Below are 12,922 nucleotides of genomic sequence, written 5' to 3'. Positions count from 1 at the left end.
TAAATTCACGGGTTGCAAGCGTATGATCAGCCAATGAAACAGTAAAAGTTATAAAATAAAAGAAGGTTAGATGATTATCAAAAAAAAAAAAAAAAAAAAGAAGGTTAGAAATATAATATAAAATATAAAAACCACTTTTTTATATTTAGCTTCCCCTAACAACTTAAATTCTTCGATTGTTTATAAAAGTTTTAATTTATGGTCAAGTGATTTAGAATTTGATCCTCTTTTTGTAAATATTATAGAATTTCTTAGCATAAATTCAAGTTAGTAGAATTTTTGTGTAAAAATAAATGTTAGTGTTTAAACTTTTGGAATAGTTGATTGTTTCACGAAAATGCTCTCCCAGTTGCTATAGTTATTTCTGTATAAAGGGTATTCTGCTTTAATCAATAAAAACAATTGTCCATTTTTTTAATAAAATAAAAGAAAGGGTAACATATTACATCTGCTAGACTGTAACATTAAAATAAGGGTGCATCGGATGTCATGTGATAGGGACAACAGGACATCCTATAATCATTTTATAATTATGTATTCTCGGCAGTATATAATTATAATATTAAAGTTATTTTTGTTAACTATGTATTCTCTGTAGTACATTATTGTAATATTAAAGTTATTTTTTTTAACTATGTACTTCTAATAATACATAGTTAAAAAATAATTACAAGAATGAACAGTATTATTCCTGCAACATGATTGTTATATTTTCTTTAAAATAACGACTCTACTTAAAGACAAGCCACTCTATAAATATGGAAAACAAATTAATGTTGTTGCCACTAAACAATACAGTGTAGTAGGCATGCAGGACCATGTGGTTCACAAATATATCAATATGGAGAAAAACAAATCTAAATAGGAGAATAGCTAATGCTCTAAAAATGGACTTTGGTTCCCCTTTCCTTAAGTGAGGTCTTGGATCTTAATTCTTTTTTCTCAATCAAGGTCCTAATTAGGTCCCCAATGGCCTTTGGATTATCTATATATATGACAATTTTATTTTATTTTTTTATTTTTATATTTTTGCTAGTGATATATATACGAAGCATATTTATGTCAATAAAATTTGGCAGCTCCAAGTTAGTAGTGGCAATGGAAGAGGAGCTAAAGAAGAATCTTTTGCAGAAGCCAACCAATTCAAAAGAGAGTGTTGACAAGGAAGATTCAGTGAGGAAAAGGGTATGGGAAGAAAGCAAGAAGATATGGGTGGTGGCAGGACCTGCCATATTCACAAGGTTTTCAACGTTTGGTATCACTGTAGTTAGTCAAGCTTTCATTGGACATATTGGATCCACTGAACTTGCTGCCTTTGCCCTTGTCATGACTGTCCTTGTCAGGTTTGCAACTGGTGTATTGGTAAGTCTTTCTCTTATAGTGTTCTCTTTGTTTCAACTAGTTCAGTTTACTTATATCATATACAGAGGCCGAAAATGGATCCTCTCATCTTGTCTGTCTCTAGAATGATCATATTGATGTGAATAATTTCAGTCATTTATTGAGAGATCAATGATTATAATTTTAGGGTTTAGTATGTGTCATTTAAAAGGACACAAGTTGTGTCCTTTTAGTGACTTACACAGAGTATGACCGGTCATACTATGTGTAAATTTGAAAATTTACTTTTTTTTCACTTTACACGTCAGCGATGTGACTGAGGAGAGAAAAAAAAAACAATTTTTTATATTTACACAGAGTATGACCGATCAGTGTAAATTATCTAAAAGGACACAATTTGTGTCCTTTTAAATGATACTTCTTTTTTACATAATTTTAATGACAAAACTCATAAAACAAAAAAGATTGAATGATTATTTTAAGGGTCTCTTTTTCTGCTGTCACTGCCGATGATATTTTTGGTAACAGACACAGAAAAAATAGAACCATCTCGTTTAAAAAAATCAGGATCTGTCGATGTATCCTAACTTTATATAATGTTGCTGTGGAAAAAAAAAGGATTTTATAAGAGTTATGTTGTAGGAAAAGTGATTGTGTTATGTTATAGAGATTCGTTTTGCGTGCCGAAGTTTTTTTTTTTTTGCTGCGGGCCCCACAAAATGTTGTGTGTAAGAAACTTGTTGTGGTCATGTTAAATGATAGATGATAAACCCAAAAAAAAATTGTAGCAAAAGGAGAGCTATATTTCCTTTATTTTAATTACTTACCATTGATCTATCAAAGAATGAAGGGTTTTTTTCACATGAAAAGATCTATTGAGTTTACATTTTACACAGTTTGAATGGTTGCAAATTGAAAATTGCAGCTTGGTATGGCAAGTGCATTGGAAACTTTATGTGGGCAAGCATATGGGGCAAAACGGTATAACATGCTTGGAGTGTATCTACAAAGATCATGGATAGTCTTGTTCTTGACCACAATTCTTCTTCTTCCTATTTACATCTTTACCACCCCAATTTTAGAGGCTCTAGGCCAAGACAAAAGCATTGCAAAAGTAGCAGGAAGCATTTCTCTTTGGTCTATAGGTGCTATCTTTGCTTTTATTGTGTCATTCACATGCCAAATGTTCCTACAAGCACAGAGCAAGAACATGATTATTACCTACCTAGCAGCACTTTCAGTTTCTATTCACATTTTTTTGTCATGGCTTTTGACTGTTAAATACAAGTTTGGGCTCAATGGTGCAATGATAGCAACAATATTGGCATACTGGATACCCAATTTGGGCCAGCTTATGTTTATCATGCATAAATGCCCTCAGACGTGGAAGGGTTTCTCATTTTTGGCCTTCAAAGATCTCTGGCCTGTTATCAAGCTTTCCCTGTCCTCTGGAGCTATGATGTGGTAAGAAATTAAGCATTTTTCATTATCCATTTCTAAATACATAGTGGTGGAGCAGGGAGAAGTTAGGAAGGGTGACCATCCCCTCAATGAAATAAACTTTTATCTTAGACATCATTTAGAGAAATGTAGTTTAGTATAAGTTTATCGAAGGGTTATATTGACAAACTTTTTTCCTTACAAACTTGTAAATTACACTAAGTGTGACTGGTCAAACTTCAATTAAAAGTGTATAACTGGTCAGACTTAGACTTAGTGTAATTTATAAGAAAAAAAAGTTTATCAATATAACTTTTTCCTAAGCCCAGCTTTCCGATTTTCAATTTTATTATTATTTATTAATCTCAACATCAACAACACATTCCTTTGAAATCAATTGAATTAGCGGTTGATGAACCAAACATAAAGTCGATTTTATTATTACTTATATATAAAGAAAACTTTGAGAATTTTTCGAATCTGACTATGTATTGACTATTTGTCTCTCTTTTTTTTTTCAAAAAAAGAAAAAAAATTAGCTCCTCCATTGGCATAAACTGTAATTGACTAGCACTCTTATTGCATAAATCCACTAGGAACCCATGTCACCACACCATTGTTAATGAGTTAAGGCGATAATATATTACAACAAATGAGTGTGATATTATGTAACAATTTTAAATAGGTTTTATTAACCTCATGTTGTAGAGAATAATTCTCTTCTACTATAGTTACAATCATGAATGAATCTCACTCACTTATAAAAAAATAAAAAATAAAAAAATTAAGTTATACGAAAATCGATGAGTGTATAGAAAAGAGAACTATTTTCCAACAATATAAGAGTAATTTTTCCCCCTTAAAATTTTATGACAAACAGCTAATGAATCTTTTCACTTATATATTTATTGTGTCACACTTGAATTACATAGAGAATTATATTCTAGTGTCAATTTTTCATCTCTACTCATTAATTGAGAAAACCAAAAATGCTAATCAATTAGTAATTAAGTTTGGGCGTTTTGATCATCTAGCTAGAACAAGAAAAATCGGTTTTCGGTATAAAAAAAAATTACTCGTAAAAGATTAGGTAAGTTTTAAATTATGTGTTATAACTTAATAATTTATGGGAATATAATTTTTTAAGTTGAATGAGACAGTTTGTCTCATACAACATCCAAAAAAGTGAATGAGATCCATTTATTTTCTTTCTCTTTTTTCCTTGACGAGTCTCATCCATTTTTTTTTTTTGTGTTAGGTAAAACTATTTTGTTGTAGATGAGAAATTATATCCTGCTAATTTATTGTGATAAAACATTTTAAGGACTAATATAAAGCTATGGTTCCTTTTACAGTCTGGAGATTTGGTACAGCACAGTTTTGATTCTTCTAACAGGGAACATGAAAGATGCTGAGGTTTCCATTGATGCTCTGTCCATATGGTAACTCTATCTCATTCTTAATTCTACTTTTTGCTTCCAAATTTTCATATTAAACTATATAATCCTTGCTTCTTCATTTATAAATTAATCCTCTCACTAACTCAATCAAATTATCATTCTTTTGCAGCCTAAACATCAGTGGGTGGGAAATGATGATATCCCTTGGTTTCTTTGCTGCAGCTAGGTGCTTTATTGTCATCACAATCTCTTTTATTTTTCTTCACTCAAAATATGGCTTATCAAATAGAAAAAAAAATTAAAAAGAGAGAGAGAGTGTGTTTTAAATAAGGAGAAGGTTATATTTATAAACTTTTTATTTACAAACTATATTATGTCTGACCGGTAATACACTCTTGAGTAGAGTACTACTGGTCATACATAGTGTAGTTTGTAAGTTTGTAAAAAAAAAATTGTCAATATAATCCTACTCTTTAAATAAACAAAAAAAACCCTGGTAAAAATATGTACAGCGAAGGAAAAAAAGTGTAGTGGTTTTGTTTAAAAACAATATAGTATTTCAGTGTAAAATATCACAGTAAATACTTTATCACGTGTTCCTTTTCAGTAATTTTTTGGAACAATATTAAGGCTTGCTTAATTATATTTTTTCAAAAGAAAAATATCCTCTCTTTAAATATTAATTTGAGATTTTTATCTATGACAACCCAAAACATTAAAATATTAAGTTTATGTGTTATTTCACTTTTATCGTCCTTACTTATTTGGCTTGTTTATAGGATATAAAATTATCTTAACAATCAATGTTATTAAAATTGGCCCGGTCATTGATCCGATCGAGGTACCGGGTCATTGGGTCACTGGTTCAACCAGTGGGTCACTGGTTCAACCGCATGACCCGGTAATTATATGTAATTTTATAATTTATATTAAAAAATTATAAACATACTCAAATATCTAAAAAAAAAGATACAAATTTCAAATATTTTAATACAAAATATAATAAATCACATATTATTATCAAATAAAAATATAATGATCGTGATACGGGACTTTAGGTTCAGAAAACGACATCTCTAACTATAAACTAATTCAAAATTTTATGCATAATACATAATTGAGATAATATTAGTGTTGTAGGTACATAACTTATGTAAGTCAATAAGCAAAAAAAATTCAAATATGGCTATTATGATTTATTTTGAAAAAACAAAAATTTGGAATTTTTTTTTTTTGGACCGGGTCGGGTTACCGGTTAACTGACCGGGTCACCAAATTTTGTGAAAACCGGTCGGGTTAGACCGGGTCGCACCGGTTTTTATGCATGGCCGGTCCATTGCTTCAACCGGACCGGTTATATGACTGGTTTACCGATTCCCGGGTCAACCCGGCCGGGTTGGTCCGATTTTAATAACTATGTTAACAACCCTAAATTACGTCATTACGAGGATTGAATGAATTAACGAAGATATTTTAATAATTTTATTTTGCTTCTTTGTTTTATGAATTTTATCAAAATATCATTTATTAATTTCCCAAACCCTCAAACCCAAGTAGTTTTGATATTGCAAAATATGACTTTATCTCCGGAAAAATATTTTTCCTTATTTATTTCATTTTTAATCGGTGTTGAACTTTAATATTTAAATTAAAATTACCAACATTGCATTCCCAGAAGAAGAGAATGATTGTGAGTATTGACTAATTTGCAGTGTCCGGGTGTCAAACGAGCTTGGAAGAGGGAGTTCAAGGGCAGCAAAATATTCCATTGTGATAACAGTTCTCACATCATTTATCATTGGATTCATCCTTTTCTTGGTCTTCCTATTTCTGAGGAAAAGACTTGCTTACATTTTCACTCCAAACCCTGCTGTGGCTGAAGCAGTTGCGGATTTATCACCTTTCCTTGCAGTCTCCGTGCTCTTAAACAGTGTCCAACCTGTGCTCTCTGGTAATCTTTATAATTTTGTCTCTTTCTACTTCACATAATACAACATAAATTATATACAGGGAATGATTCGTTTATAAATTTTTTTTACAAATTATATTAAGTCTGATCGGTCATACACTCTTGATTAAAGTATGACCAATCAGACATAGTGTAATTTGTAAGAGTTTGTAAATAAAAAATTTGTAAGTATAACCTTACTCATTATATATATATATGTTTCAGGATCATTGCATATGAATATAAGTTATATTCTCAATATTGTCCGTTAATTCCACTTCATACTCTAATTCTTTAATTAGTTATTAGATAAGTGAATCAATGACAAGTATAATAAAAGATTTCTTATTGTGTAAGAATAATATGTCCCTCTAATTATATATATAATGGATGTAGAATGGAAAAAATGTTTCTCTTTTAAAAGGGAGATAAAATTATCTCATACAATCTCAAAACAATATTATTTTGGTATTTTGAAAAAAAAAATCATAGTATTTTAGAAATTTCATATTTCTCTTGTATTATGAATTTTATTAAAATATCCTATATCTTTTTCTTCCAAGCTCCTAAACAATGTCGCTTTGGGTTACGGTAGATAATTTTATCTCATGGTACATGAAAAACATTAGGAATATATACAAAATTACAATAATTCTATTTTGTATAAATTCATGTATATTTAATATTTTTAAAAAATTAATTATATCTTTTATTTATTTAAAAATTATTCACGTACCATATTAATTTGTTGAGAGAGAATTATAATTTGTCATAACCTTATTAATAGGAGTTTCTATTGGAGCTGGGTGGCAAAGCATTGTAGCATATGTAAACATAGGCTGTTATTACCTAATTGGTATTCCTGTTGGAGTGGTGATTGGTATCTTTTTCAATTTGCAAGTCAAGGTAATTAATCTATTTTTTTTTTGCCCCCCTTATTATTCCATGATTAAAACAAGTTAAGTGATGAATCGTGTATATCCCTTTTTTGCAGGGTGTTTGGATTGGGATGCTGTTTGGAACATTTGTTCAAACCGTAGTGCTTATTATCATCACTTTTAAAACTGATTGGGACAAGCAGGTAACTAACTATTCGTATTTTTTATTTTTATTTTACTGTGTGTAAATTGATTTTCCATGTTTAGTGAAGCATATTAAAGTTGTATTTGGATGTTACAGGTAGAGATAGCACAAAATCGCATTAACAAATGGGCTGTGGTGGAGACCCAAGAACTAGATTAAGAGTATCTTTAGCTTTTGATATTGCAGTTCTCCTCGTTCATCAATAAGACAACTATGATTTCTAATTTGACTTTTTTTCGTTTTCTTTTTTGTTAAAATTTCTACAATTCTTAAATATTTATACATGTACAATTTTTATTTTTATTTTTATTTTTATGTGTTTGATTTGGATATGAAGGGAAGCAGTGTCTATGTTTAGACAATTGCTGATGATGGCACATCATTATGCATTGTGGTTGGTTGATAGCTAAAAAAGGATGGTGTGTCGACAATGACAATAGTGATTAGTGAGGCTAAGGTTTCCGATTATATACATGTGAGATGAAATCCTTTTCTACAAAAGATTTTTCATCTAAGAGTGGGTTTAGACTGTAGGAAATCTTAGATTTATGCGGAAGCGGTTTAGGACCTAGTACATTGGTATGCTTACCGAATCATCCTTGTTTCACAATTACCTCTCGGTGCGCAGGTCTCGTGTAGAATCTTCCCTTGTAGGATTCCTCTTCACGAACAGCTCACCTCAGCGCCGCAGCACGAACAACCTCCTTGAAAGCTGGACTGTGGCTGATCTTCCAAACTATCTCTCGAGGAGGAAGGGGAAGTGTGTGGGCACTGATTAGATTCAGAGCTTGCCTCTTTCTCACAAAAAAGACCTTGGAGGCTGATGACTTAAGAGGTACTATTTATATGGGTTCCAAGAAACCCTAGCTCATTGGGCTCTAGGTTCCTTGGGCTCTTCTCATACTAATAACCCATTTGGGCTTTAGTAAAAGAGCAAACCCAACAATCTCTCACTTGCTCTTTTGGATACAAACTTGAGTCGTAAAACCCAAGATCATGTAACCCATAAGTCATCATCTATCCGAAAAATACCCCATCCCTTGTCTCAAGCTAGCTTGGGGATCTACCATCTGTTATTAATCAAGGCTCTTGATAATCAACGAATGATTATCTAATTCGGTGCTACTCCACTAAAAGCCCGAACTTGAACTCCAAGATTAACAACACTTATAACATGAATATGCATCGCCCCTTTGTAGAATGTCTATAATTGATTGACAAGTTTTCTGTAACTCAATCAATTATTTATTCCCTTGACTATGATAGTTTCTTTAATGGATTACGTGCACTGGCCAGTGTCTTTAATATCCAAGTACCGAAACATATCAAGGGGACATATCCTACAAATTCCATGTTGTTTATCTCATAAATACCGATAATCAAATAATCTCACTCCCAAAATACCGAGTTATTGGCCGTCAATAGATCGAACCTCACCCGTTGGTAAATCAAAGAATGAAAACTATTTGATTACCTATTTATAATAAACTCAGGATTAAGAGCAATCACATAACTATAGTTAACTGGAGATTTGATACCTTATGACAGAAAAACAACCTTAATCAAATCTCTCCTTGATCCTTTCAATGTGAATGTTAATTCACACCAATATTTTCCAATGATTCGGACAAAACCATTTCATAAAATATTGCAGCCTAAATAAAGTGCCCAACTTTATTTAACAGTTGTGAATCCATTCATCAATTGTGAGAACCTATGATCATGTCCTCCATGAACGTATCCATATGATCATATACTCCACAATTTGATCCGGACCTTTATGTTTGTAAATAGTGCGCAAAATAAATAAATAAAACCTTATTTATGAAATTCAGAAAATTATTTTATTGTTTCATGGTCTTACTCCAAGAGCACAATGAAACCAATAACTCCCACTTGCTTAATGCAAGTCTGGGATCCTCTTAAGACCCAAAGAAGTAACATGCCTCTCGAACACAAGTTCAGGCAAACTCTTAGTAACTGGGTCTGCAAGATCCACCTCTAATGCTATCTGAGTTTAGTGAAAAACTCATAGCTCGAGGTTGATTTTCTTGAGTCAATATCCACTTGAAATAACTGAATTTTTGAAAACTCAGCTTTTCAAGACTCCCACTAGAATATACCAGCATATAATCTCTCGTTCTCCAAAGATACTTGAGTACATGCTTAACAATAATCTAGTATTCCCCTAGGTTCAAAATGGTACTATCTCACTACTCCCACTGCGTGACAGATGTCTGGTTTAACGCCCAACATGATATGCGTGAGTCTACCTTTGCCAAAGCATAAGATATCTTGCTCATGCATTCTTCCTTCTTAGAAGTCTTTGGTCACTCCTTAGGAAGATGAATTCCACATCTGAGAATTATAATTCTTCTCTTAGAATTCTCATGTTGAATTTTGGCAAGAGTTTTGTCAATGTAAGTAGCCTGAGGTGATGCCAACAACTTATTCTTCTGGCCTCATAAGAGTTTTATACTAAGAATATAATTGGCTTCCCCAGTACTTCCATACCAAAACACTAACTTAGCCAACTCTTTATGCTTGATATTACCTCCACATTGTTTCTAATAAGGAGCATATCATCTACATAAAGTACCAGAAAAGCTACTGTCTTCCGTTGTATCCTTTACATACAAATACACATCATTCATCAAGGTTCTCTCAAAATCAAAATTTTGATAACCTGATCAAAACTGATGTTTCAAGACCTGGATGCTTGCTTAAGTCTATGGAATAGACTTTCACAACTTGCATACCGTGTGTTCCTACTCATTTGCTATAAACCTTTTTGGTTGTTGTATGTAGATATCCTGACATCCAACTCCCAAAATGAAATCTCATAATTGAGACTTATAACAACTAAGAGAATCTGGATAGACTCAAGCATGGCGTCTGGCAAAAAATGCCTCCAAGCTAGCTTTGAAGGTTTTCACCTTTTTGTCCATCCTCTCTATGCCTTTTATGTCCACATGCACCTTGTGGGTTTTACCCCTCTTGGCGTCTTTACTAGGACCGAACGGAGTTGAAATACAAGTATTTCATCTCATTGTTCATAGCCTGAGCAACACTTGATCAACAACATCTTCTAGTGCATTATCGTAACTAGTAGGATCAATATCACTCAACAAGAGACAACTTGAGAGTTAACAAGGTTCTCTCCCACTACGAATGTACTGCACTAGACCTTGTGTATTTATAGGTAAAACAAAGAGTGGGTCAAATGATGGATCTTCAATTTCTTGAGGATCCGCTTATCCTTGATATTGTTCCTTTACATGTGATACTAATATTTCTACTAGTTTCACTTATATATTATCATGTTAAATTTCCAATCATGGTTCTCTTGTTTGTTCACTTAAAGATATATCTATCCCCTCTTGAACAATCAAGGAAACAGTGGATGAAGCTTCTACAGATTCTGAAAATTCTTGATCTGAGATAAATCTCCTCAAGAATAACCTAACTTAAGAGCTTATAATTTCTTATCTAGTCCTCCTTTAAGAAAATCATGTGAGTGCTCACTTAGATTATCTTGTCCTTAAGACTAAAGAAGAAATCATCCATAGTTCTCTTAGGGTAGCCAAAAGATATGCACTCTTCCATACAAGATTCCATCTTATTTGACTGTTGTTGTAGGACGTGTGCCGTAGCACCCCAAATCCGAATATGGTTTGATCTGGGCTTGCACCTTTTCCATAATTCTTTAGGTGTCTTTACAACAGACTTTGACGGAACCAAGTGAAGAAGGTACATTTCCTTCTCTTAGGCATCTCCCTTGAACAACATTGGCAAAGATGAATAACTGAACATGATCTTCACCAAGTCTAGAAATGTTTGATTTTTGCATACTACAACTTCATTCAACTAACGCGTTCTTAGAGTTGACAGTTACGAAAACTATCCCCTCTTAAATCAGGTAAGACCTGAAATTACCAGACAGGTAGCCAAACACTTTAGTAGACCAAAGTGGTTTTTGATTTGAACACCTACATGCTTTTCTGCCTCAGACTAAACCTCTTGGAATTTCCAAAAGCCTTAGACTTATGGCGCACTTGGTTCATCTGTCCAAATCCAGAGTAAACATTCATATAATGAAGTACTCCTCACCTCTTCTGGTCTGAACACTAATTGGTCCACATACATTAGTATGTACCAGTTCCAGTTGAATAGTTGCGCAAACCTTTTTGGCCCTTGTAGGATTGCTTGGCCACTTTACCTTCCAAATAGGACTAACACGTAGCTGTTAGTTAAAAGATTATTGAACTTTCAGTCCCTCTTTTAACTAAAACATGTTTATGTTTCATTTGAAACTTTTATTTCTTTGGTGAAATTTCTTGATCATCCTTCCATTCAACATAACAAATTTAAAAAGGGTATAGGACAATCACAAAGGCCAAAGTTATGTTTCATTTGAAACTTTTATTTCTTTGGTGAAATTTCTTGTTCATCATCCTTCCATTCAACACAATGTAAACAAAACAAGACGAAGATTGATTCAAACCATGTTTTAATCAAAACAACTAACAATAATTGGAATAAATAAATAGTCACCCAAAACCATAGTCTTATAAATAACTTGTATTACTGCAAATGCAGACACAAGTTCCCATTTTCAAGTTAAAATATCTATGTCCATTGTTATCCATGTTTGAACTACTACAAAGAGTAACAAACATAATCAGTGATTCCTGAATAAATAATTCATTCACTGATCAGGCCTAGATATGCCCATGTCTGGTTCTTTTCATCACCTATGGGCAATTTTTCTTTCAGTATTCCTTCAGTCTGCACTTGAAGAACTTGCCTTGCGGCTTCTTCATAGCAACTGGTTTGACTACTGATAACCACGTCATTTTGTTCTTGTTACCACCCTTGGGTTTCCCTTTGGATTTAACAAGACTCTTAGCAAAACCTGCACCGACTGCATTCTGTCTAGCAAAGCTGCTAGACGCAGCAAACATGTCATTAAGAGTCTGAAGCATTTCTACTCCACTCTTAATCATGTACACTTGCTTCTGCAAGTATTTGGAAAGACTGACTATAATATAGCAGCGAACTACCATATCTGCCATTTCCTAATCTGAGAAATGCATCTTAGTTTCCTTAGACGCATCCTCTGCAGGTTGCTATGGCCCTCGCATTGTCAGGACAAATTTTAGCTTCCATGTTTTAGAACAATATCAAAAAATTTGCTTTTCACTTATTCAGAGTTGGTACCATCTAGAGGTTTTCGACTCAAAATCATTTCTAAGATATTTTCTGAAAAACATATAAAGCACACAATTACAAACAAATAATGCAATAAACAAACGAAGTGCAAGTAGATTCTCATAACTACTCTTGTTTATTGTTAACAATCCTTCAGTTTATCTTTACAAGGCTTACGATGGGCAAGTCACTTTTAAAACCAAAATTGTTATTTGGGCCTTCAGTGCCATTGCCAGAGACTCGATGGGAGGGTTAACAATTTTACCAAAGTTGAATGTAATTAACCATTGTTTAATTTCAAAATTATCCTTAGTGTCTAAGCATTGCCGACGATGGGCCACAAACAACACTTTATGAAAATTTTGAAATCATTAAGATTTAATGGAGTGAAATCTGATTATCCTTATCCGATGGGGCTTTAGCGATAACCATTTCACTAATAAACCCACAAATGGAGCCCACAGGAGCAATACTAGAACTGAACCAGAAACAGGCACAT

At 32.9% G+C, this 12,922-nt stretch overlaps 1 protein-coding gene across 1 annotated transcript; it reads left to right on the top strand.

Annotated features, from left to right (window-relative positions):
• Positions 1–1,098: 1,098 nt before the first annotated feature.
• LOC133285640 (protein DETOXIFICATION 21-like) lies at positions 1,099–7,371 on the top strand. The gene is made up of 8 exons (XM_061482887.1): positions 1,099–1,362; positions 2,267–2,805; positions 4,137–4,223; positions 4,351–4,407; positions 5,894–6,132; positions 6,917–7,035; positions 7,124–7,210; positions 7,309–7,371. The coding sequence occupies exons 1-8, from the start codon at positions 1,099–1,101 to the stop codon at positions 7,369–7,371; spliced, it is 1,455 nt and encodes a 484-aa protein (XP_061338871.1).
• Positions 7,372–12,922: the final 5,551 nt, after the last annotated feature.

Source organism: Gastrolobium bilobum, unplaced genomic scaffold, assembly GCF_033153095.1.
Source record: "Gastrolobium bilobum isolate Gb01-03AN ecotype WA unplaced genomic scaffold, APGP_CSIRO_Gbil_v1 utg71560, whole genome shotgun sequence".
Lineage (NCBI taxonomy): Eukaryota > Viridiplantae > Streptophyta > Magnoliopsida > Fabales > Fabaceae > Gastrolobium > Gastrolobium bilobum.
Note: the sequence above shows the minus strand (reverse complement) of the source record. Positions and strands in the feature narration are given on the sequence as shown.

Coding starts and splice junctions, on each gene's coding strand:
- LOC133285640 (XM_061482887.1), top strand. CDS start 1,099: ATGGAAGAGGAGCTAAAGAAGAATCTTTTGCAGAAGCCAACCAATTCA. Junction 4,224..4,350: donor ATTGATGCTCTGTCCATATG/GTAACTCTATCT, acceptor ATTCTTTTGCAG/CCTAAACATCAGTGGGTGGG. Junction 4,408..5,893: donor GGTTTCTTTGCTGCAGCTAG/GTGCTTTATTGT, acceptor ACTAATTTGCAG/TGTCCGGGTGTCAAACGAGC.